Source organism: Oncorhynchus keta, chromosome 19 (assembly GCF_023373465.1).
Source record: "Oncorhynchus keta strain PuntledgeMale-10-30-2019 chromosome 19, Oket_V2, whole genome shotgun sequence".
NCBI lineage: Eukaryota > Metazoa > Chordata > Actinopteri > Salmoniformes > Salmonidae > Oncorhynchus > Oncorhynchus keta.
The window spans coordinates 38,144,171-38,168,713 of record NC_068439.1 but is presented as its reverse complement, the minus strand read 5'-3'; the positions used below and the strand labels follow the sequence as shown (position 1 = coordinate 38,168,713).

The 24,543-nt window shown below is 43.5% G+C and overlaps 1 protein-coding gene across 1 annotated transcript in view; it reads left to right on the top strand.

Annotated features, from left to right (window-relative positions):
* Positions 1-3,055: 3,055 nt before the first annotated feature.
* The window catches only part of LOC118397686 (glutamate receptor ionotropic, NMDA 2D-like), a 54,895-nt gene continuing 33,407 nt past the window's right edge, over positions 3,056-24,543 (top strand). The window contains exons 1-3 of the mRNA XM_052470487.1: positions 3,056-3,445; positions 17,182-17,794; positions 23,153-23,419. Coding sequence (XP_052326447.1) covers positions 3,390-3,445; positions 17,182-17,794; positions 23,153-23,419 — 936 coding nt within the window. The 5' untranslated portion in view covers positions 3,056-3,389. The remainder of the gene's footprint in view (positions 3,446-17,181; positions 17,795-23,152; positions 23,420-24,543) is intronic.

Here is a 24,543-nt window from a genome sequence, read left to right as displayed (position 1 = left end):
AGACTGTGGTGTTTTATGAAACACTCACTATTAACATTGCACTTTAGTAATGATTCATTGTAAATGTGCGTCGCTAACGTTGCATAACAAACGTTGCATGGCAAACATTTCAGCACCATGGACAGGGAAAGCAACCAACCCTAAATCAGGGACAAAGCCTGTGAAAACCGGGCACCGTTTCAGCACGTTAGACAGTTCCACATACATATATTATTGTTTCACTTTGTATCATCAACCTTGAGTAATAATGCGTCTTAAAATGTGATGCTACATTGCAATTGTTTCAACACCATGGACAGGGAGAAACTGCTAAAGCTTTAAAGTCATTTTAGCTTGGACAGATACGCATAGAGCTCTTAATGAGAGACTATTCCTCACAGCTGTGCTCGGCTGTGGCTGTAGGCTGGAAGGCCTGCTGATAGATATAGTGTCAATCGTATTAATTTTCTTTTGAATACTTTAGCTGCGCTTGTTTGAGCTTGCCTGATGCAATGGATCCAATGTAATTGTCCAAAAAGTGAAACTCCCACCCATCTAACACACTAGGCAGGAACCCCAAACGCTTGAAGTAAATTAAAGAAAACAACTAACGAGTCATGGGTTGGTAGGTTTTGGGTTGTGCAAGGTAAACACACATCTTTGTTTGACTTACGATACTGAAGAGATGTGCACTTACATTAAAGTTCGCTGTGGATGCCATGTAAGCTTGTTATAGGAACATTGAGTGAGTTAATGAGCCAGGGAATGAGTGAGTGAAGGAGGGATCGTGCTCTTTTCTCTTAATTGTGTCATTAGTAACAGACATGTTATCAGTGGATGCTTCAATCAAGGCTATATGTGCTAAACGCCTAAGTTTATTGCATGTCTCCATTGTTAAGTCTGCAGAGATACTGACATGCCTTGGATGTCTCTGTCTTGGTGCATCGATTAGATTCCCTTCTCACCAAGCCTGGAAGTTTACGTATCATTCTCCCAATGAACTGGCAATGTCTCCTGCCAAAATGTGTTTGGAGGCTTCCTTCACTTGGCCCAAGATATGCAGATCTGGATCTAGAGGATGTTTGGTGGTGAGAGAGTACTGTGATTGTTTTTCCTCCTAGCGTTTTTTCTTTTGTATTGCGACATGTTTTGTGGAATTGCAACCTAAACACATTTTTGATTCAATTTTGGGGAGCTTCAAATTTGGATATTTTGATGGCAAGTAAGTGTCACAAGACTCAAAGTGCTAGTTTTCAGACCTCCAGAATGGGTTAACGTCCCAAGCCATTTGTTCTAGCTATATATCCATATCCAGGTGTATGGGCCTCAATCTCTATTTTCATCATCTCTATTTACCTGGGATTGACCAATCATCTTGACATCAGACCACTTTTGAGATCTGAAAGCATCTGACAAACTTTGATTTTGTTAAATAGCTAATTGTATTGCCACTTCACTTTTCAGTCAAGCTGACATTTTATTTAATCATTTTGCCTCAACTTTCTTTTTCTACGGTGAGAAAAAAAGAAATGTGTCAATTGCGTGTATTTTTTGGATTGAAAAAACGAAAGGCAATTAGCTACATTGTATTCCCAGTCAGAACAGAGAAAGGGAGAATTCAGATGTTAAATTCCACCATAGACTAAATTAAAAGTGTGCTGTCATATTTCTTTGAGAATATTGGTTGCTGTAACGCAATTATTAACAAAGAACTAATATGCTGCTTTAATTGTATAATCCCAATAGTGAGGCACAGCCTTCAGAAGTGTGCAGAAATACAGTTATTTCTTCATGGCAGCATTCCAATACAATTTGTCTGTAATTATTCACTAAAATGAATAGATTGGTTAGCTAAAGAGGATTTGGTTAGCTTTTATCTCCTTTAGGTATTCGTAACACACTCAGAAGCAATGACTGTACAGACAAGATAGTGTTTGTAGGGTATAAAAGCCATATTGGTTTTATATCCACTTGGTGTTGTTCCACCTGTGGCAGCTTGTTTCAGATTTCCCTTGATTTGTGTTCCAGTCATGAAAGACTTGCTCCAGCCTCCCATCTCTCTACCTCATCACAATATTCCTCCTGTTATCATCTCCGTCCTCTTCAACTTCCTCATGAGAGAGGCCAATGCCCTGTCTTCCTATCACACAACAACAGGGTAAACAACCACGATGGGTTTCTATTGTTTTCTGTTAATTAGGGCCTATTTTTAATATTTCACAGAACTGGTCGGCAGCGTGGCAAGCTCTGTGTTTACGAATGAAAACAAGAGGTTTCACCGTGAATGTGGATTCACTTCAAAACAAAACAGAGACATAGACACAGAGGCACACACACGCACGCACGCACGCACGCACGCACGCACGCACGCACGCACGCACGCACGCACGCACGCACGCACGCACGCACGCACACACACACACACACACACACACACACACACACACACACACACACAATGCTTACATCAATATATAAAAGGTGTGTGTATGCATGGTACATAGGCACATCCTCTCTTCTTCTCTGCTACAGTCAAAAATGTGATGTCCAGCATAGAGGACAAAATGGCTGGTGCTGAGCAGAAAAGATGAAAAGGGGTGAATAAGATTTTTTTCTCTGTTATTTCCTATACGGGCTAATTATAGTACTTACTTTCAGAAGTAGAACAATTGCAAAAGCCTAATATTGTGATATCAAATAATTACCAGATAAATGCAGACAGGATTACAGTAATTAAGCACGATTCTTTATATGTGTATCTCTAACATATGCATTATTAAGTTCTTTATCTGTGTGTAATAATTTCAAGTGGCAAAATCGCCTTGCAGTGAAAAAGTTCAGCCTAGAGTTGAATATTATAAACTCACAATAGCAATTATCATGTATTCCCTTAGGACAAACATAACCGCAAAACGCAAGGCTTGAATTATCTTTAGTGTTTTTTTTAAGGTAGGCTATGAACTGGCTTCTCTTTTGCTTGGAGAGAGAGAGGAGATGAGGGAGCAGGGAGGAGGGATAGAGGTTTACATATGGGTTTAAGGGGAGGGGGAAAAAGAGAGGGGAGGGAGGGAGACAGGCAGAGAGAGTTTTAATAAATATCTTGATTGCATACTGATACACCACTGAGTGTGTATCTACTCCTTCGTAAAAAAATGTTCCACAACGACAAGTTTAGCATTCAACACGTGTCGCGGGAGTGATGAAGAGAGAGGTTGCTAGGTGACGAGGCGTATATACGGAATTTTAACCAAATAACTGGTGAGAGGGGAAAGAGGGAGGAAGAGAGGTAGTCAGCAACATGTAGGTTCGCTGAGTACAGAAAAGCTCGACACTGTGTATCGGTGCAACATTTCAATATATAGGCTACACATCGGGAGATCACCCGCAGGATATGGTCAGAAGAGGAATGGATGTATTGTGGATGGAGAGACGAGGGGAGAAGAGAGTGTCGGGCTCCTGAAAAACAGTGAGTATTTTACTCCTTGCTGTGAGGCTGATATGTTTAGGTTTTCTTTAAGAAGTATTCCAAGATTTGCCCTTCAAATTCGGCTGAATGTTATACACGGGGACCGGAATAGTGGCGTAGCGTTTCCCGAGGCTATATATGTGTCGACTCGTATGGGTAGCTAGCTTGATGGATAGGCGACAACCGGCCGGTGCGCGAGACTTTGACCCCTCTGTCATTGATGCGCGTGCACACTCTAAGAGCTCTGACTATTTCCAGACTCACATTGCACATGCATAGCCTACTGTACATACACACACCGGCACGAGATTTTATTCACACACACACACACACACACACACACACACACACACACACACACACACACACACACACACACACACACACACACACACACACACACACACACACACACACACACACACACACACACACACACACACACACGTTCTGAGTCACCACACATAACTTACATTAGTGATGAAAGAAATGTGGACCTTTCTTACCTCACCAAAATCCGCATGTGCATCTGGGCACAAAACCATTCCTCATTAATATGCCATGTCGACCACATTGCCTTCATTTGAAGTCGGTTTATGCGCATGTGTGCCTTTGTCCTTTCTATTGTCTTCTTGTCCAGGGAGAACACTTTGTAGCCTTTTCCCTGCCACATCTCCTGCTATTTGCCCAAGACAGCTTTCAGATGTTGAATCAATCCTGGAGCTTTCTGTATGTACCCAATACCCATCTGTCAGCTGTTCTCCCCACTATATTCATTGGGAGACAGCTCTTTGAATTGCAATTCTGAGCTGTGCACAAGGTAATTTGCTCTGATCTTGTCAGAATTCTTTAGGCAAACTATCCTACTTGCACTGATGTGTGTATTTCAGTGGAGGCTCCTCAGATGAGGAAGGGGAGGACCATTCTCCTCAATGAATTTCATAAAAATAAAAATAGTGAAACATTAAAAAAGTAATCCTTTTTAGATAAAACTATACAAAATATATTCACATCACCAAATAATTTATTAAAATGCACTGTTTTGCAATGAAGGTCTACAGTAGCCTCAGCAGCACTCTGTAGGGTACCACTTCTGTCCTCCTCTGGGTACATTGACCTCAATACAAAACCTAGGAGGCTCATGGGTCTCACCCCCTTACATAGACTTACACAGTAATTATGGCAGCTTCCGGAGGACGTCCTCCAGCCTATCAGAGCTCTTGTAGCATGAACTGACATGTTGTCCACCCAATCAAAGGGTTAGAGAATTAATCTAGTACTGAAAGCATAAGCTACAGCTAGTTAGCAATGCAGTGCATAACATGTGGTGAGTAGTTGACTCAAAGAGAGAGAAAGACAATAATTCATTTCAAAATGAAGGAGAAGCAAGAGAGAGCGTGATATTTCGTATTACAGTGCATTTGGAAAGTATTCAGACCCCTTCACCTTTTACACATTTTATTATGTTACAGCCTTGTTCTAACATTGATTAAATGGTTTCCCCCACCCTCATTAATGTTCAAAACTGAAATATCACAGTTACATAAGTATTCAGACCCTTCACTCAGTACTTTTTTTGAAGTACCTTTGGCAGCGATTACAGCCTTGAGTCTTCTTGGGTATGACGTTACAAGCTTGGCACACCTGTATTTGGGGAGTTTCTTCCATTCATCTCTGCAGATCCTCTCAAGCTCTGTTAGGTTGGATGGGGAGCGTCGCTGCACAGCTATTTTCAAGTCTCTCCAGAGGTGTTCGATCGGGTTCAAGTCTGGGCTCTGACTGGGCCACTAAAGGACATACAGAAACTTGGCTGTGTGCTTAGGGTCGTTGTCCTGTTGGAAGGTGAACCTTCACCCAAGTCTGAGGGCCTGAGCGCTCTGGTGCAGGTTTTCATCAAGGATCTCTCAGTACTTTGCTCCGTTCATCAGTCGCTCGATCCTGACTAGTCTCCCAGTCCCTGCCACTGAAAAACATTCTCACAGCATGATGCTGCCACCACCATGCTTCACCGTAGGGATGGGGCCAGATTTCCTCCAAATGTGACACTTGGCATTCAGGCCAAAGAGATCAATCTTGGTTTCATCAGACCAGATAATCTTGAACATGGACTGAGAGTCCTTTAGGTGCCTTTTGGCAAACCACGCGGGCTGTCATTTGCCTTTTACTGAGGAGTGGCTTTTGTCTGGCCACTCTACCATAAAGGCCTGATTGGTGGAGTGCTGCAGAGATGGTTGTCCTTCTGGAGGGTTCTCCCATCTCAACAGAGGAACTCTGGAGCTCTGTCAGAGTGACCATCATGTTCTTGGTCACCTCCCAGACCAAGGCTCTTCTCCCCCGATTGCTCAGTTTGGGATGGCCGGCCAGCTCTAGGTCCATGCTTCTTCATTTTAATATTGATGGAGGCCACTATGTTCTTGGGGACCTGCAGCAATTTTTTGTTACCCTTCCCCAGATCTGTGCCTCGACACAATCCTGTCTCGGAGCTCTATGGACAATTCCTTCGACCTCATGGCTTGTTTTTCTGCTCAGACATGCACTGTCAACTGTGGGACCTTATATAGACAGGTGTGTGCCTTTCCAAATCATGTCCAATCAATTGAATTTACCACATCTCAAGGATGATCAATGGAAACAGGATGCACCTGAACTCAATTTCGAGTCTCATTGTAAAGGGTTTGAATACTTATGTAAATAAGATATTTCTGTTATGTATTTTAATACATTTGCAAAAATATCTAAACACCTGTTTTTGCTTTGTCATTATGGGGTATTGTGTGTAGATTGATAAGTAAAAAATATATTTAATACATTTTAGAATAAGGCTGTGACGTAACAAAATGTGGTAAAAGTCAATGGGTCTGAATACTTTCCGAATACACTGTATACAGTGCCTTGCGAAAGTATTCGGCCCCCTTGAACTTTGCGATCTTTTGCCACATTACAGGCTTCATAACATAAAGATATAAAACTGTATTTTTTTGTGAAGAATCAACAACAAGTGGGACACAATCATGAAGTGGAACGACATTTATTGGATATTTCAAACTTTTTTAACAAATCAAAAACTGAAAAATTGGGCGTGCAAAATTATTCAGCCCCCTTAAGTTAATACTTTGTAGCGCCACCTTTTGCTGCGATTACAGCTGTAAGTCGCTTGGGGTATGTCTCTATCAGTTTTGCACATCGAGAGACTGAACATTTTTCCCATTCCTCCTTGCAAAACAGCTCGAGCTCAGTGAGGTTGGATGGAGAGCATTTGTGAACAGCAGTTTTCAGTTCTTTCCACAGATTCTCGATTGGATTCAGGTCTGGACTTGGCCATTCTAACACCTGGATATGTTTATTTTTGAACCATTCCATTGTAGATTTTGCTTTATGTTTTGGATCATTGTCTTGTTGGAAGACAAATTTCCGTCCCAGTCTCAGGTCTTTTGCAGACTCCATCAGGTTTTCTTCCAGAATGGTCCTGTATTTGGCTCCATCCATCTTCCCATCAATTTTAACCATCTTCCCTGTCCCTGCTGAAGAAAAGCAGGCCCAAACCATGATGCTGCCACCACCATGTTTGACAGTGGGGATGGTGTGTTCAGGGTGATGAGCTGTGTTGCTTTTACGCCAAACATAACGTTTTGCATTGTTGCCAAAAAGTTCAATTTTGGTTTCATCTGACCAGAGCACCTTCTTCCACATGTTTGGTGTGTCTCCCAGGTGGCGTGTGGCAAACTTTAAAGGACACTTTTTATGGATATCTTTAAGAAATGGCTTTCTTCTTGCCACTCTTCCATAAAGGCCAGATTTGTGCAATATACGACTGATTGTTGTCCTATGGACAGAGTCTCCCACCTCAGCTGTAGATCTCTGCAGTTCATCCAGAGTGATCATGGGCCTCTTGGCTGCATCTCTGATCAGTATTCTCCTTGTATGAGCTGAAAGTTTAGAGGGACGGCCAGGTCTTGGTAGATTTGCAGTGGTCTGATACTCCTTCCATTTCAATATTATCACTTGCACAGTGCTCCTTGGGATGTTTAAAGCTTGGGAAATCTTTTTGTATCCAAATCCGGCTTTAAACTTCTTCACAACAGTATCTCGGACCTGCCTGGTGTGTTCCTTGTTCTTCATGATGCTCTCTGCGCTTTTAACGGACCTCTGAGACTATCACAGTGCAGTTGCATTTATACGGAGACTTGATTACACACAGGTGGATTGTATTTGTCATCATTAGTCATTTAGGTCAACATTGGATCATTCAGAGATCCTCACTGAACTTCTGGAGAGAATTTGCTGCACTGAAAGTAAAGGGGCTGAATAATTTTGCACGCTCAATTTTTCAGTTTTTGATTTGTTAAAAAAGTTTGAAATATCCAATAAATGTCGTTCCACTTCATGATTGTGTCCCACTTGTTGTTGATTCTTCACAAAAAAATACAGTTTTATATCTTTATGTTTGAAGCCTGAAATGTGGCAAAAGGTCGCAAAGTTCAAGGGGGCCGAATACTTTCGCAAGGCACTGTATATATATATATATATATATATATATATATATATATATATATATATATATATTTTATTTTAAAAACTTTTACTTACTTAGCTAGCAAATGTAGCTAGGTAGTTTAGCCTACTCAAACACCCGGTTCAGAGAGGAATACTATGTTAGCTAGCTGGCTATGGCTATCCAACACGGGAACTCTTCCAAGTCAAGGTAAGCCTTTGGTTTTTATTCATTTATTGCCACCGGAGCCCACCGGTGTAACTAACTGTGTTGCATGATTGTAGCGGGTTAACTAATGCGTTAGTTCTAGTAGCTATGTTGACTATGACCTTAATTTAGTGAAAACGATGTAGACTGTGTGTAGCAGTTATGGTAGGAAAGTTTGGCTTGGAAAGGTTTTCCCCCCCCCTGATAGTAGACAGCTGTTGTATTGTGCATTGAAGTCCACAAGCAAAGGGTAAAGGTCAGAGGAGGAGAGAACGTAGATGTAAGAAGGAATTATACATACAACGAGCAAAGTGATTGTGGTTTATGGGTTCGTTCACTCTGGCTATCTACTCTCTATCTACTCTGATTTCAGAGCACTCTAGTCTGGGCTAGGGCGAGTGAAATGGACAGAGTGAGGTGTTCTCTAATTTGTGTCTGGAAGTAGCTAGCAAGCTCGCCAACTTTAGCCAGTTAACTTAAGTTCTTCACTGACGTTTTGAGGTCAGGATGCTTGGATCAACCCTACTCGTCGGCCAGAGAGTCCAGTGTGTGCTCTGAACGCTCCGAAAGCTAAACGCTCTGAATTTACAAACGTACAATCTGACAGCTCTCTGAATTTACAAACGCCCACAGCGAACTCTGAGTTCACTCTGAGTGAATTTATGAACACACCCTATAGGCTATGTGGATATTAATTCTGCCGATTCTGTTGAAAAAAAAAATGTTTCTTAAACGGAAGCAAACAAAATGAAACGGGGATAATAGAAACTCTCGTTTGCAACTGTTGGAGTAATGATTATAACCTAGATGAACTAGATGCAGGCAAGAGTGTGCAATGTGGTGTTGAATGTGTGTCACCATCAGTCACCTTGATGACTCTTAATGTCTCTCGACCTGTGCCACCTACATTGTAAAACGTTCATTCGTAGGCTAGGTTGTAGCAACCTCATGATGGGTAAAGGGCCAATTTCGAGTATTATGTACAGGAGTAGCCTAAACCTCTCGATGTTACATTGAGCTGGGCGAATGGAATACGAATGACAGTCATCCAATATGCTGGAATAGAAACAAGGCCGTGCTCATGAAAATTAAAATGGTCCTCCCTCATCATAAACGGCACCGACCCCCACTGGTGTATATTGAGTAAATGCTTGATCTGTAGGGCTAGTGGCATGTTTCAATAGCATTTGCATCCTTAAACGGTCCGTGGGCACACTGATTCTTGTGACAACTCATATTGTAGGCCTTTTATTTCTATCCTGGAGCAAGTTGAAACAGGTTTTTTTTTATTGATCATTATGCGATAGTCTTGAAGGGACACTTTCCATGTTCGGGTTTTCTCAAGTGCTTGACAATATGGAATCTTGACTGGAGCTCGAAAACTCCTTGTTCAGTTGATGACATTGTACCCGACATGTTTTCTTTTGTTAGTTATTCTGGACTGGACATGTGTGCATGAAAGCGGGTGGGATTTGCTATTGGACTATAATGAAACTAGTTTCACGTGTCATCAATTTTCACACACACAATATGCAACAGTCCACACATTCTAATTTCGTTTTTTTTTTTCTCTCAGTGAAACCCATTGTGGAGCTAGGGCTAATCCAAAATGCTCCATTTCATCCATTTCATCTGGGAAGGATGTTGAAACACATCTTACCGTTTTGTCATCAGCTGATATCATGGCCTCTGAATGACTGTTATCCCAGAGGAACCCTTTTATGTAGAGAACCAAATCTGACAATGGCACACCCAAGTCACTCAGGGGAGGCTTCTTTCAGACAGTTGTTTCAGCTCTGCGTAACTCTCGACTTGTGGGGGACTTGTCACAGTAAATCACCAGAGTAATGTGACACTCAGAAGTTCAGGTCCACTGAGTAGGAGACAGAGGAGGAAGAGGAGGAGGGCTGCACCTGTAGTGTCACCTGAGGATTCAGCTCTGTGCTTCCAAATTCCAGGCAGGGGTGGGTTGTGTTCATTAGGGCACACGATGGAAAACGTTTCAAGCAACAGAAAACGAGTCCAGGTAGTTCCTTCCTGTTTCAGCCTGTTTTCTACTGTTTGGTGCCTAATGAACACAAACCCTACCACAGACAAGGAAAAGAAAGCAGGATGTCCTCTCATATCGAGTACACCTTTACAAAAGTGATTCTTCATCCCTGAGAATTGCACTCAGTCTGAGGTGTTTCATTGAGTCACTTGTGTATGAATGAATGGTTTGTTGTTGGCTGCATGACATTGTTAGGTATGTTAGTGGGGGCCTTGGACTGAAATCACCTGTTCTGCTTAGCGGAGGAAAGGAGGCCATTTTAGCGTCACCTTCTTTAGCGACAAGCCAAGTGGCCCTGCTTTTCCTCCATGGTGATGGTGGTCAAGGTGATGGTGGTGAAATTGTTGGTTGGCTTGGCTACACCCAGGGAACCCACCATGAGACCTTCTCAGCTTTCCTGACTGAATTTTTTTGGGGGGGATTATAAGCCTTCGAACCGACTTAACGTCAAAGGAGTGAGTTGGAGGTGGGGGTCTGCCTCAAGGTCGCATCCAAAGACGACCGCCTGAACGTACGTGACAGAACAATGTGATCGGGAACCTCACCTTCGACTCACCCAGACCCTGTTTGAAGGCCACTCCGAAACTTCGGAGCCACATCTTCATTCCAAATGCTCTAATGTCGGCGTTTGGCTACGTAGCCTAGTCAGTTAGCCTACAGTAGGCGAGGCTAAATGTAGGCCTAAAGGCAGTCCTTCTCGGTATCAGATCCCATTGGCCAAAGAAGGCGCCGTCTCATTTAACACAAGCCTATCTGGGAGCCGATATATCTAATGTTCAAATTAACTTTCAACATTCATTAATGCTCCTTTTCTGTTTTTATCGGCTGTGTGTAGCTAGTAAGACTTTTCAATGACAACCAACTCGAGCTTCTTTGCCTCGGTGACTCGCAGAACGGGTGTTTAATGGTGCCTCTTGTATCACTGTTTGCATATCTACAGTGCAACCAGCCAGTATCTAGCCATTGCAAACAGGCCTGTGGTATATCATGGCTATAGTGTAGGTGTTGCAATCTCTACTCTACTTCTAAAGCACAAAACCTGATAATGTCCCACGATAATGAACAACAAAAATGCCTGTGAATTAATACTTGTTCTTTACTGTGAGCTGAGCACTCTTTCCAAAGTCTTCAGGTTACATGTTTTTTTTTTTTTTTTTTGGGGGTCGTCTTGATCAAATGCATTCAGGAGACCCCAACCTGGATTGTTATTATTTTTTTTGTTTTTTTAAAGCTTGGGCAAACAGTTTGGTATGGAGAGTCTCTATTCTTGACGATAGTGGGGCTGATACTCTCTAAATAATACTAGCGATAATAGTTGTTGAGAACACTGTGGAACAGATTGGTTTGCTTTCTGTTAACATTGCGTTTTAATCGGGTCGTAAATTCCGTCTCCCTTATCGTAGAGAGCTAACATTTGGCTAAAGGCATTGATCGTAAATCCCTTTTGTCCAAATGTAAATTGACATTTCATTTGCACACTTTGGCTTGATGAAGTCACTGCTTCGACCTGCTAGGCCACACACAGCCTCTTGTACCAGTACAACTGGAAACTGTCTGTCTTCATTTCGCTTCCTCTAAGGAGAGCAATTGAGCTTCAGTCAGCTACTCGACGACACCGACCAACACAAATGATTACACATCTCGGATCAGCTGTGTTTTTTCTTTTTTCTTAGTCAGTTCTACTGACAGGCAGGTTTATTGGTTGGTCGCTTGATTGGCAGCTGGTTGGGCGAGTCTGACAGAGCCTATGAATACGTCTGTGGACCTTTTTCACAGAGGCAGGTTTTTGGCTCAAAACCCAGTACAGTATGTTCAGAACATGTCTAGGAATAGAGAAAGAGAGAGAGAGAGAGAGAGAGAAACCGAGAGAGCGAGGGAGCTGAATGAGGCATAAGAGGAAGACAATTTATAGAGACTGAAATAAAGAGTTATGTGTGTGTGTGTGTGTGTGTGTCGTCTCTGGTATCGATTAGTTTTTTTCTTCTCTATTGTCTTTCGTTCTTCCCAGGTGTACTTTCCCTGCGATAGGTGTGTTTGTGTACAGACCCTGCCAATTTCTTTGTCTCTCTTTACCTTCAAACAACTTTCATTCCACCTTAGCACCAAACCACAAAACCACAGCCATGGCATTTTACATAAATATACCTCAAATAGATGGCTCTACTGTCAGACACATGGATTTAATAAAGCTGTTCATAAAGCTTTGTGTAACAATAAGGTCAGTCTTTGGGGGGGTTTACGTTGTGCCCGGGAATGCAACAGGCCGTTCATCTTTGGTGGCACTGCATGGGGCGTGTAGATAGGCACCTTTGTTGATTCTGTATTGTGGCGTGTCAACCGAGACACCCACCGGCGGAGACCTGTAATCCGCCAGCTCCCCTGGGGTCAAAGTTGAGGATCGTGAGCCAGCTAAATACCAACTCATTAGGCCTGGCCAAATGGGACTCTGGAGACATGAAACCCTTAGAAGCGTGTGACAGACTGAGGGAGCCACAAGGGAATGGGAGGGAGTAGGATAGAGGGAAGAGAGGCAGGAGAGGAGAGAAGGAGAAACAAACGGGGGGAGTGTGATAGATAGGAGCGGGAGAGAGGGACAGGCCAGGGATAGATAGAGAGGGAGTGGGAGATAGATGGAATGGTAGAGAGAAGAGAGAGAGAAAGAGAGGGCAGAAGGAACATACCAAGGGGGGTCGAGGGAGCAAAAGACCCTCAGCATCTTATAACCCACTGGGCACCCCCCCCACCCACCGTCCTTGGTCTGTCCTCATGTCTCTCCTTCGTCTTATCCACCTCCCCTCCCACCCCTCTCGCTCTCCCACTTGCCTGATTTTTACCTTTCCTTCTTCCCCTGTCATTTCCTGGAAAAAATATATCTTATCATCCTCTGCCCCTTTACCCATAACTCCCTTCACCAGCTTCTCTTTAAATCTAACGAAGGTCATGTTTATTCAAAACATTCTTAGCAAGGTCACCGGTTAGCCTGTTGATGACTTCTTTGCGGAGAGAGCAGACGCTGTTAAATACCTCAGTGCTTCCTCCGAGCAGGCCAGCATTCATTGATTCCTTCCCCTCCCACCAACCATAGCCGCAGCATATGGGGAATGAAGAATGACACCAAATGACCCTCAGCAAATGTAATGTGATATGTATTTTAGAGTAGCAATTATTGATAGAAATAATATTGCTCCTTTGTATGCAGAGTGCTATGGGGCAAGGTTTGTTCCCAGTACAATTTCCACCACCAAATTACTTTCATGCAAAGACGATGCGTGAGGTAATGCATCACATCCCCAATAAATTGGAATGCGATGTTCTTTATTTACAGCCACAAAAATCAGTAGGAAATGATGAATATTGCTTCTTGTGTGTCCTTATTTGGTGCAAAATGTAATGAGAAATACTAGTGCGTAAAGTAATGATTTGTATTTCATCCAGGCAAACCCTTCAGACCATTTTGTCTTAACTACTTAAAAGTAGCGTTGCACAACTAACTGCTGTGCTCAGTGTGAGGCAATTGGGAGTACATTTTTTTGTGTGAAAGAAAACGAGGTATGTTTACGCGCTTAAAGCTCAGGGAACCCTGTTTTTGTTCCGTTGTTCTCCTGGGACGTCCTTGGAGACAAGACAGATCACCTCGAGGGAATTTTTTTACAAAAAAAAAATGGTTGTTTATATATATATATAAATATAATAAGATAAATATCGTAACTGCCAGTCTGTCTGACAATGTATATATTACAAGTGCATCGAGCTGTACCTACAGTAGATGCTGTAGCAGGAGGAAGACGTCTTTAACTACGTGAAATTACAATTCTGTCAGACATGGGGTCACGGAGTGCCTTGAAAAGCAGTTTGCTTTGACAAAACTGAATTGAATCTTACTCTGTGTGAGTGTGTATACGATTGTGTGGGTATGAAGAGCGTGTGTGTGTTTGCGTGTGTGTGTGTGTGTGTGTGTGTGTGTGTGTGTGTGTGTGTGTGTGTGTGTGTGTGTGTGTGTGTGTGTGTGTGTGTGTGTGTGAATGTCCTTCTGTGTGTCAGGGGGCTAGTCAAGTCACCTTTAAGCTTATTAGGGAGGGTCCTGACTTCTGGGTCATGAGATGCTTTGAGCACATCTGACTGTACATCACACTCCTGCTAATGGTGTGCCACAGTGCCGGCGGATGCCGTTTGGAGTAAGACAGGGACAGACAGTTCCTCATAAGCCCTTGTGCTGCTCTGGACAAGAGCAGAGAGTCTGGCAACACTTAGACGGCCAGAAAGAGAGACCGGACACGATCACGCTGTCTGTGGGCTCTGCTCGTCCGTTTCCTTCATGGGCAGTGCAGTTATTAATGGCCACCGGTTATCTTGTTTTCCCGGAGAGCGTTTTGAGCTGACCATGCTATATGATCATCACAGAAGATTCATGTTGGAGCTGAACGTGCAATACGACCGTCAACACAAGATGCAGGGTTTTTTTTTTGGAGGGGAAATATAAGGACATCCATTCATGTTGTAAAACCTATTAGGACTGTAAGCCGTTGACAACCAAGACAAATAGATATGGGGAGGAGGAGTTCAAGGATGTAAACCCTCTATGCTAATGTCTGGATAGATAACGTGTCTACAGAGTTCCGTCCAGTATTTACAGCTCAAACTGCTCATGCAGGCCAGGATATTCATTATCCATTCATACAGCTGTGTGTTTGACAGTAATCTCTGGGGAGCCACAGCGTACAGCAACTCTGACCTGTATTCTAATCATCTTCTCCCAACGCCATTTCCCTAACCCCTATACCACTCTACAGCCATGATACCACAGGGCCCATAGGCAACAAACAATGCACTCCATGCCAGTGGAAGACCATAAAACTCCTGGATATGAGAGGCCCGGGGGGTGACAACACAAGCCGACTGGTGTTAGGGACAATGGATGGAATGCTAGCCTGGAATGATTGAACCCGTATGTATGGTTTGTCGTGCGGATTACTGGATTTAGCCTTATCCCCTTCGAACTGAGTGCAGAACCTGTGTCTGTACTGGTGTGTGCTGGTTTCATACGGGTTGAACTGGATGAATCCCTATGGCCTGCGGAATGAGTACAGCACCTGTGTGGTTTGTACTGGTTTCATATGGTCTGTACTGGTTTCATATGGTCTGTACTGGTTTCATATGGTCTGTACTGGTTTGTACTGGTTTCATACGGTCTGTACTGGTTTCATACGGTCTGTACTGTTTTCATACGGTCTGTACTGGTTTCATACGGTCTGTACTGGTTTCATACGGTCTGTACTGGTTTCATATGGTCTGTACTGGTTTCATACGGTCTGTACTGGTTTCATATGGTCTGTACTGGTTTCATACAGTCTGTACTGGACTCAGCCACTTGCCCATTGCGCTGTATCGGGGAAACATATTCAAGAGTCTTTCTCCCTGTGAAAAAGGGTGAGGCCATTAGGTTTCATGGCAGGTTCTGCCCATAGGCTTAACTGGGGTAGGCAGTAGTAATATCCACCTTAATTATGCAACAGGCCGGGTTCGGTGAGCCATTCTTCACTCATTCGGGCTGAGGTCTGGCTCTGTCTGAATGGTATATTGAGGGTAGTGTTAAATATTTCTCTTTCTACCCTCCCTCTACTACCGTCCCCTAGATACAGTATATCCTCTAGCCCTACTATATTGCCTTCTCTTTCACTTTCCAGCCACTGTGGCTATCTGGCTCACTGGCTCACTCCTATATTTGCTCTCTCTGTTCCACGACTGCTACGGTTCATTTGTGTTTGTCCCCCCCCCTTTTCCCCCAAACTGATCACTTCATTGTGATCCCCCTTTTTTTGTGCATTTCTTCCTCAGATGATGACTCGGCATCAAAAGGAGGGTTGCGAAAAAATGGAATTAGATAGAGAGTGAGAGAACAAGGCAGGAAGAAGCTGTTGGTTTGGGGGTGTGAGGAGAACATTACGTCACCAAGCCTTCTGGTTCAAAGCAATGACATTATAGCCACGGACGCTAGGAGAAATAACAGGCTCTAGGAGACGGATGGCCAGATGCTGATTGTGTATGCACGTTGCTCTGCGCGTTAGTGATCTGGAGAGAGTGTGTTTTCGACTGTGTGTATTTGTGTGTGCCCCAAGGGGAGAGGGAGGGTTAATTAAAGAGAGTGAATGGAAAGGGGGGTTGAGAAGGAAGGGGGATGGGGGGGGGTTGGCACGCTAAGTGACTTCAAAATGATTCATTGCTTTACATCTCCTTACGTTTCACGTACAGTTCCATAGCCTGATTTGACTGCACGGAGCATTACCCCACCTCAACCACAATTGTTTAAAAAAAAATGTGCACACACACACACACACACCTACCTCGACTTAACTCTCCCTTCTGCCACAGTTTTATTTGTATTGTAATTTAGCCCAGTCCGTTTAGATGTACAGTACCCGTTGGTGGTTTATGGCTGCAAATACCTATAGCTTAGCTTTAAAGCTCTCCAATGGTGTGGGACCGAACCATGAATCAGCTCCTGGGGTAATGAATTCTGATGTCCCGTAGGGGGGAGGGTTGAGTTCAAGGGGTGAGCACTCCTACTCTAGTCCCTAAGCAGTGAGCTTATGTTCCTCTGTAGTTCACTGTACTTGGCTTTACGCTTACACTGACCTTAATTGATGGTGATCGATCGTATGGTAGGTGATGCAGGCCTCCCCTTCACATTTCATCCCCCCCCCCCCTGCCTAGCGCAATCTCTCTGCCCCACTGCGACTCTCTCTCTCTTTCGCTCTCTCCTTCTCTTTCTCTCTCTCTCTCTCTCCCCCTTCCCTGTTGAAACCTGCTCTTTGTAGATGAGGCACAGTGGAAAGCGCCCCTTTTCCCATTACGCCTAAACTTCCCCCTCTCTTCCTCTTGATAGTTTTTCAATAGTATCCCTCGCCACTGCAGCTCCTACTTACTTCTATGCGTATCATTGCTCCTATCCTCACTAATTTATCCTTTCTTCTCCCCTCTCCACTTCAGGTCCCTCTTTGCCTGTGAACCACCGCCACCCCTCCCACCAAACTGCGCCCCCCCTCCTCCCTCCCCCATGGCGGCCAAGCCTGTCCTCTCCCTGCTGTTGGCCGTCCTGGCCTGCACGGGGCCCGCTCGCTCCTCCCCTCCCCTCCTGCTCCGCCCCCGGGAGAGAGAGAGGGACTTGGGCGTAGTCAACATCGCTGTGGTCCACTCGGGCTCCTCCCTGCTCCCGGAGACGGCCGCTGCTGGGGGAACGGGCGCAGCGGGCGGGCCGGGGGGGCCTCAGGGAAGGGGGGCCTCATCGTCGTTGGCTACGGTGTCGGCATCTGCCACACTGGCGTCTGCGTCGGCGGCTCTGGTGGGCGACAGCGTGATGACGCAGTATGGCCCGGCCAACGTGATCTACCTGACGGTGAATGAGAGCAGCCCGGCGAGCCTTCTTCTGCAGCTGTGTGAGCTGCTGGCCACCACGCCACTCCAGGGCCTGGTGTTCGAGGAGGAGAGGCCCCCGCCACACAACCAGGCTCCCCTGGCCCCCATGATGGAGTTTGTCTCGGCCCAGACCGGAGTGCCCGTTGTGGCCGTGGGAGGAGGGGCCGGCCTGGGCAGGGAGCCACAGGTAACTACCTGGCTGTGACCTTTCCCTTGTTAATGGACTTCAAGTAATCAACCATCCTGTCGTGGCAGAATAATTGAATTTTCCACAATAAGTCCTGAGTTACTGTGTGTTTGAAGCCTTACTAATTTGGCACATGACGTCTTCATTTTCTGCTTGTAAACTGGGTTTCTGGTTGAGAAGACATCATAAAACCAGATTGCAACCATCTGGTCTCTGTTACAACCAGATAAAGAGGCGTCATGGGGAAAGACATTGTATTTTGGTTGCTATCTGGTTGCTCAAAAGATGTTCACAAAACGTCCTCCTTATACAACTAGTATTGAACTGCATTGTTGGTTAAGGTTCTTGTAAAGTAAGCATTTCACGGTCTACACCTGTTGTGTTCGGCTCATGTAACAAATACAATTTGATTTGATTTGATCTTTGCAACAATGTTTGCCCGCTGTATACAGTGTGGTCTGATTAGGAGAACACTACTTCAGTTCTCGAGGGCCACAGTCCTGCTGCTTTTTGTGTCTGCCGAGTACTTACTATAATTGAACAATTAATGTCACTGATTGCTGGCAAGGTTCAACACTTGGTCTCCAAAGGTCAAACTCAGCCGCTGATGAAACAGACAACAGAGAGAGTGGTTGCACAACCTTACCTTTTAGAGACTCTCAATGGCACATCCTGTCTAAGTGTACTTATGTGCTTATTGGCCACGCAGTCCCATTTAGGACTTTTTGCCTAGCACCTTTAATCAGTCTTTCTTCTCAAACCCAATTGTATAATTTCATGCTTAACCTATTTTTGTACACATATCCAACTGTGAACCTTTCGACAATTAGAGGCTCCGTTCAAGTCTCACTTGGCTTTGTTAATTGTGCACAGTGCATTCAGGAAGCATTCATACCCCTTGACTTTTTCCACATTTTGTTACGTTACAGCCTTGTTCTAAAACGGATTTTAAAAAAAGGTTCCTCGTCAATCTCTACACAATACCCCATAATTACAAAGCGAAAACACGTTTTTAGAAATGTTTTCTAGTTTATATAAAAAACTAAAACAGAAATAGCTTCTTTACATAAGTATTCAGACCCTTTGCTATGAGACTCGAAATTGAGCTCAGGTGCATCCTGTTTCCATATATCATCCGTAAAATTTTACTGCAACTTGATTGTCTGTATAAGGTCCCACAGTTGACGGTGCATGTCAGAGCAAACACCAAGCTATAAGGTCGAAGTAATTGTCCGTAGAGGTCAGAGACAGGATTGTGTCGAGGCACAGATCTGGGGAAGGGTACCAAAAAAAATGTCTGCAGCATTTAAGGTCCCCAAGAACACAGTGGCTTCCAGCATTCTTAAATGGAAGAAGTGTGGAGCCACCAGATTGTTCCTGGAGCTGGCTGCCCGATCATACTGAGCAATCGGAGTAGAAGGGCCTTGGTCAGGGAGGTGGCCAAGAACCCGATGGTCACTCTGACAGAGCTCCAGAGTTCCTCTGTGGAGATGGGAGAACCTTCCAGAAGGACAACCATCTCTGCAGCACTCCACCAATCAGGCCTTTATGATAGAGTTGCCAGATGGAAGCCACTCCTCAGTAAAAGGCACATGACAGCCTGCTTGGAATTTCCCGAAAGGCACCTAAAGGACTCTCAGACCATGAGAAACAAGATTCTCTGGTCTGATGAAACCAAGATTGATCTCTTTGGCCTGAATGCCAAGCATTACGTCTGTAGGAAACAATGCACCATCCCTACGGTGAAGCATGGTGGTGGCAGCATCATGTTGTGGTTATGTTTTTCAGCGGCAGGGACTGGGAGACTAGTCAGGATCGAGGGAAAGAGGAACGGAACAAAGTACAGAGAGATTCTTGATGAAAACCTGCTCCAGAGCGCTCAGACTGGGGCGAAGGTTCACCTTCCAACAGGACAACGACCCTAAGCACACAGCCAAGAAGGACAATGCAGGAGTGGCTCCGGGACAAGTCTCTGAATGTCCTTGAGTGGCCCAGCCAGAGCCCGGACTTGAACCCGATCGAACATCTCCGGAGAGACCTGAAAATAGCTGTGCAGAGATGCTCCCCATTCAACCTGATAGAGCTTGAGAGGATCTGCAGAGAAGAATGGGAGAAACTCCCCAAATACAGGTGTGCCAAGGTTGTAGTGCCAAAGGTGCTTCAACAAAGTACTGAATAGAGGGTCTGAATACTTATGTAAATGTGATATTACACTTGATCATTTTAATACATTTGCAAACATTTCTGAGATACAGCTTTTGCTTTGTCATAATGGGGTATTGTGTGTAGATTGATGAGGGGAAAAAAAGCCATTTAATCCATTTCAGAATAAGGCTGTAATGTAACAAAATGTGGAAAAAGTCAAGGGGTCTGAATACTTTCCGAATGCACTGTAGCTCTCTGAAAAAATGTATTATAGTGAGTGAGTTCAACAGGGGTCATTTACATATGCTTAGTGCATAGTTCCTTCTAAATGGTATCTCCCAGTTCAGAGATGGGCTTCATTTCCGTTACATGTATTTGAAATACATATTGAAATGACTTTTGAGTAACTGTCCTGATGTACAATCCAATGTATTTTGTAACAAGATACTTTAGAGTAGCGCACATATAAATATATTTTGTTTACCCTAGCACTGCACAGTAATCAACTAACCATCAAATTCTGTTTATTTGAATCAACTGTGTCGTGCTAGGGCAAAATGTGTACTACTTGCGGTACACGGGATCGAGTTTGGGACAATACCAAAATACTTTTTTGTACCATTTTTTAAAGCAGTTCACAATTTTGTCCCCCCCCCCATCACCCCAAATTTGCTGCATCGGTATCAGAAGTCTGATGGCACTCGGGTGTGATAAGAGTGTCTGATAAATGACCAAAAATGGAAAGAATTAACACTTGCATAACACACTGGGTATTATTCTCATGAGCTCTGCCCACAAACAAGGCCATATTTAATTAAAATACTAATTGTTTGGGAGTAGAGGTCATTAGAATACAATACCCAATGTGCTTTGCGAGTGTTCATTTTTACAAATGCACATTTTGGTCGTTTAGCAGACGCTCTTATCCAGAGCGTCTCACAGCAGTCAGTACATTCAGCTGAGGTAGATAAACAAGCACATCAAAGTCATAGCAAGTAAAACATTTCCGTAATCGTTACTGAGAATGTTGTTGTTGTTAATGGGGCTACTTGCACATATTTTATTGAAATACATTACTTGGCAAAAGTATTTTACATTTTACATTTGTAAGTATCTTGTGCCCATCTCTGGCTCTGTTATTTTATCTGTCTTATGTACAAGGGTCTAGAAACCTTACCCTCTACTTAAACCTTTCAGTACACTGTCTTCCATTCCTCCATCTGTTCTTATCCAAATCTAATCTAAAAAAACTGGACAATTGTAGGCTTTCCTCATGTCACTTTTACCTGTCCAATCTGGTCAGATCAGTGATGATGAAAGAAAGGAGACAAGGAGAGGAAGGCTGGTCTTTTTCATAAACAATTATGGCCTACAGTACAATACAGAATTTCAAATCAAATGAAAGGATTCACTGTTAGATGTAGACGAACAGTGAAAATCTTACTTATGGGGCCTTTTCTAACAATGCAGAGGTAAAGATAAGATTGCCATTTTTATAAAACATGGACATGGTGGCACGGTGAATAACAAATCATTTCATTGAACCCACATCTGGTTCAAAACCCCCCAAATCAAATCAAAACACAGGGACATACTGGCTGTGTTCCAAATGACACGCTATCCCCTACATAGTGCACTACCTCTAAGCAGGGCTCATAAGGCTCTGGTCCAAAGTAGTGCACTGTAAAGGGAATAGGTTGCCATTTGGGACATACTGTTGGACTGTACTGGAAAGACTTCACCCTGTCACATGTCTACACAAGACAGACAAAGGGAAAAGAACAAGAAAGGGAGGAAGGCTATTGAGACTGGAACCCAATTCAAATGTCCATATCGATGTTTGCGCGGTGTCTTTGGGTTAAGACTACTACTATAAGCGCGTGTAGTTGTTACTCTGAAAACAGGAAGCTTTGAAAGGAGTCTACCTGGGGGGTAGCAGCAGTAGAAGGGTTTTTATACTACCCATAGACATTGTGTAGTTCTAGGCCTATTTAACCATGGGGTAAAATTGCTATGGCATGATTGTAAGCCACTGAATAGGTAAGAAAGTTGATGCACCACAACTTTAATTGATCTTTCTAACCAACGTTTAAATAGGCCCCCATCATGACTAAGCCACTGCAGTGCGTGTAGGATTGAATTAAGCTCACATTGTCATTCTTATTTGACATTACTCTTAACATGGACTACGTTCAGTAGGACGAATCTGTGTTCTTGTATGACGCGTTGAGATACTACTTCCTCGTTTCAGAATGTTTTCTCCCTATTGAACACAACACTGGACTCCACTGTATTCATAAAGCGTCTCAGTGTAGGAGTGCTGATCTAGGATCAGGTCTCTCCTGTCCATGTATCGTACTCATTATGAACTAAAAGGCTAAACTGATTGTATATCAGCACTCCTGCTCAGAGACTCATTGTGAATGCGAGGCCTTGATTCCTCCTCTATCCTCCTGAGACACAGCAATTCATTTGTGTCCTCTCTAGTGGACATCCGTTCTTGGTCCATATCTCAGAGGCCATACAAGCCACTGTATTAAGTCCTGTTGTCCATTTGAGAGGACATTCTGGGCTTTTCAATGGTATCCCATGTATGGGGATGTGACCTTGACCATTTTATCTTCCTGGTTCTTAGAAAAATTGCTGCTGTGAAAATTAGCACATTTTATGGAAATGTTGTAAGAAGTGTGTGTAATTATAAATTATAATTTTTGTGAGTTTGATATTCAAATTGCTTCTAGTAAGTGAATATCTCAGGAATAGTTAAGTGAGTTGTCGGGACCGTGTAATACTTTTTTTTACGTGAAATAAGAGCTAAAATAAGAGGTTATCAAGAAATGTCCTCTGCAGTGGACACCTGGATGCCGAAGCTTTTCTGCTACTGTACCCATTGACTATAATATAACAATTTAGCACTTTAAAAGATAAATAACAAATAAATATTTTTTCCCAATTCTTTCTTGGTAACATGTCCCCCCCCGGAATATATTTATTTATGTAAAAAAATATATACATATTTCAGGAGGCAATAGTAGAAAAATAACTCTGTTCACATACCACCTCCCCATTTCGCTCAGCTTCAAAAAAACGTCTTCCCACTTGAACACAACCCTCAGGTAGACAGTTCACTGCGACCTCTTTCTCTGTCCCTCCCCTGGTCCTGAAAAATCCATTTCACTCTTTAACAAACCGTTTCCCTGTTGTCCTCCCCAGGAGAGCGGCTCCATCTACCTCCAGTTCACCTGCTCCACAGCCATGCAGCTGGACGTGATCTTCGAGGTGCTGGAGGAGTTCGACTGGACCTCCTTTTCCGTGGTGGCCACGCGTCACCACGGCTACGAGGACTTCCTGGCCATGGTGGAGGGCCTGACTGATGGATCCTTCATAGGCTGGGAGAAGAAGGGCGTGGTCATGCTCAACGTCACCGACGACCCGGGAGGGACGCGCACACGCAGGCTGCTCAAGGAGAACGAGGCGCAGGTGAGACGGCTATAGCCGTTAAAAATTTTTTGCTGTACTTTTTTATGGTACAGAAGCAGAGGGAGATACTGATGGAGAGGGGAGACACAGGAAGAACCAATGCTGTGGATTGAACCCAGGCATGTACAGTTGAAGTCGGGAAAATTACTTACACCTTCGCTAAATACATTTAAACTCAGTTTTTCCACAATTCCTGACATTTAATCTTAGTAAAAATTCCCTGTCTTAGGTCAGTTAGGATCACCACTTAATTTTAAGGATGTGAAATGTCAGAATAATAGTAGAGAGAATAATTTATTTCAGCTTTTATTTCTTTCATCACATTTCCAGTGGGTCAGAAGTTGACATACACTCAATTAGTATTTGGTAGCATTGCCTTTACATAATTTTCTGGAATTTTCCAAGCTATTTAAAGGCACAGTCACCTTAGTGTATGTAAACTTCTGACCCCACTGGAATTGTAATACAGTGAATTAATCTGTCTGTAAACAATTGTTGGGAAAAATGACTTGTGTTATGCACAAAGTAGATGTCCTAACCAACTTGCTAAAACTATAGTTTGTTAACAAGAACTTTGTGGAGTGGTTGAAAAACAAGTTTTAATGACTCCAACCTAAGTGTATGTAAAGTTCCAACTTCAACTGTATATGTGCTAGCAGTGGGCGTGTTACCACTATACCACAGGGTCTCCACTGGGGACCCTTTTATTCCCTCTTCTTAATCATTTAGTCATTTTCATGTTCATTTCTTTAGACAGGTGTAATGGAATGTTTATGTTTGTGCTTCTCTTAGAACTCATTTCTGTGTTCTATTCATGTGCTGTTCTGTAAACCAATTTCTGTGTTCATGCAAATGGCGGACTGTACAAGTCCTCACAAGCAGTAGCTGCAATTTGGCAGTACGCCCAGAGCTTGTTTTGAGAACGAACTAAAGATATCTCAGTTTCAAGGTCTCAGCATAGAGGGGAAAAGCCTCGTGAGGTTTTGGTCTGTCACGTGTTGTGTTATGAACCAGTATTGGTCTGTCACATGAATGAAACAAAACGGTAATGACGATTTAATTATGCTAAATCATGCAAATATAACTTGTCTTTGCATAGCCGTATATAAGACAACTGCAGGGAC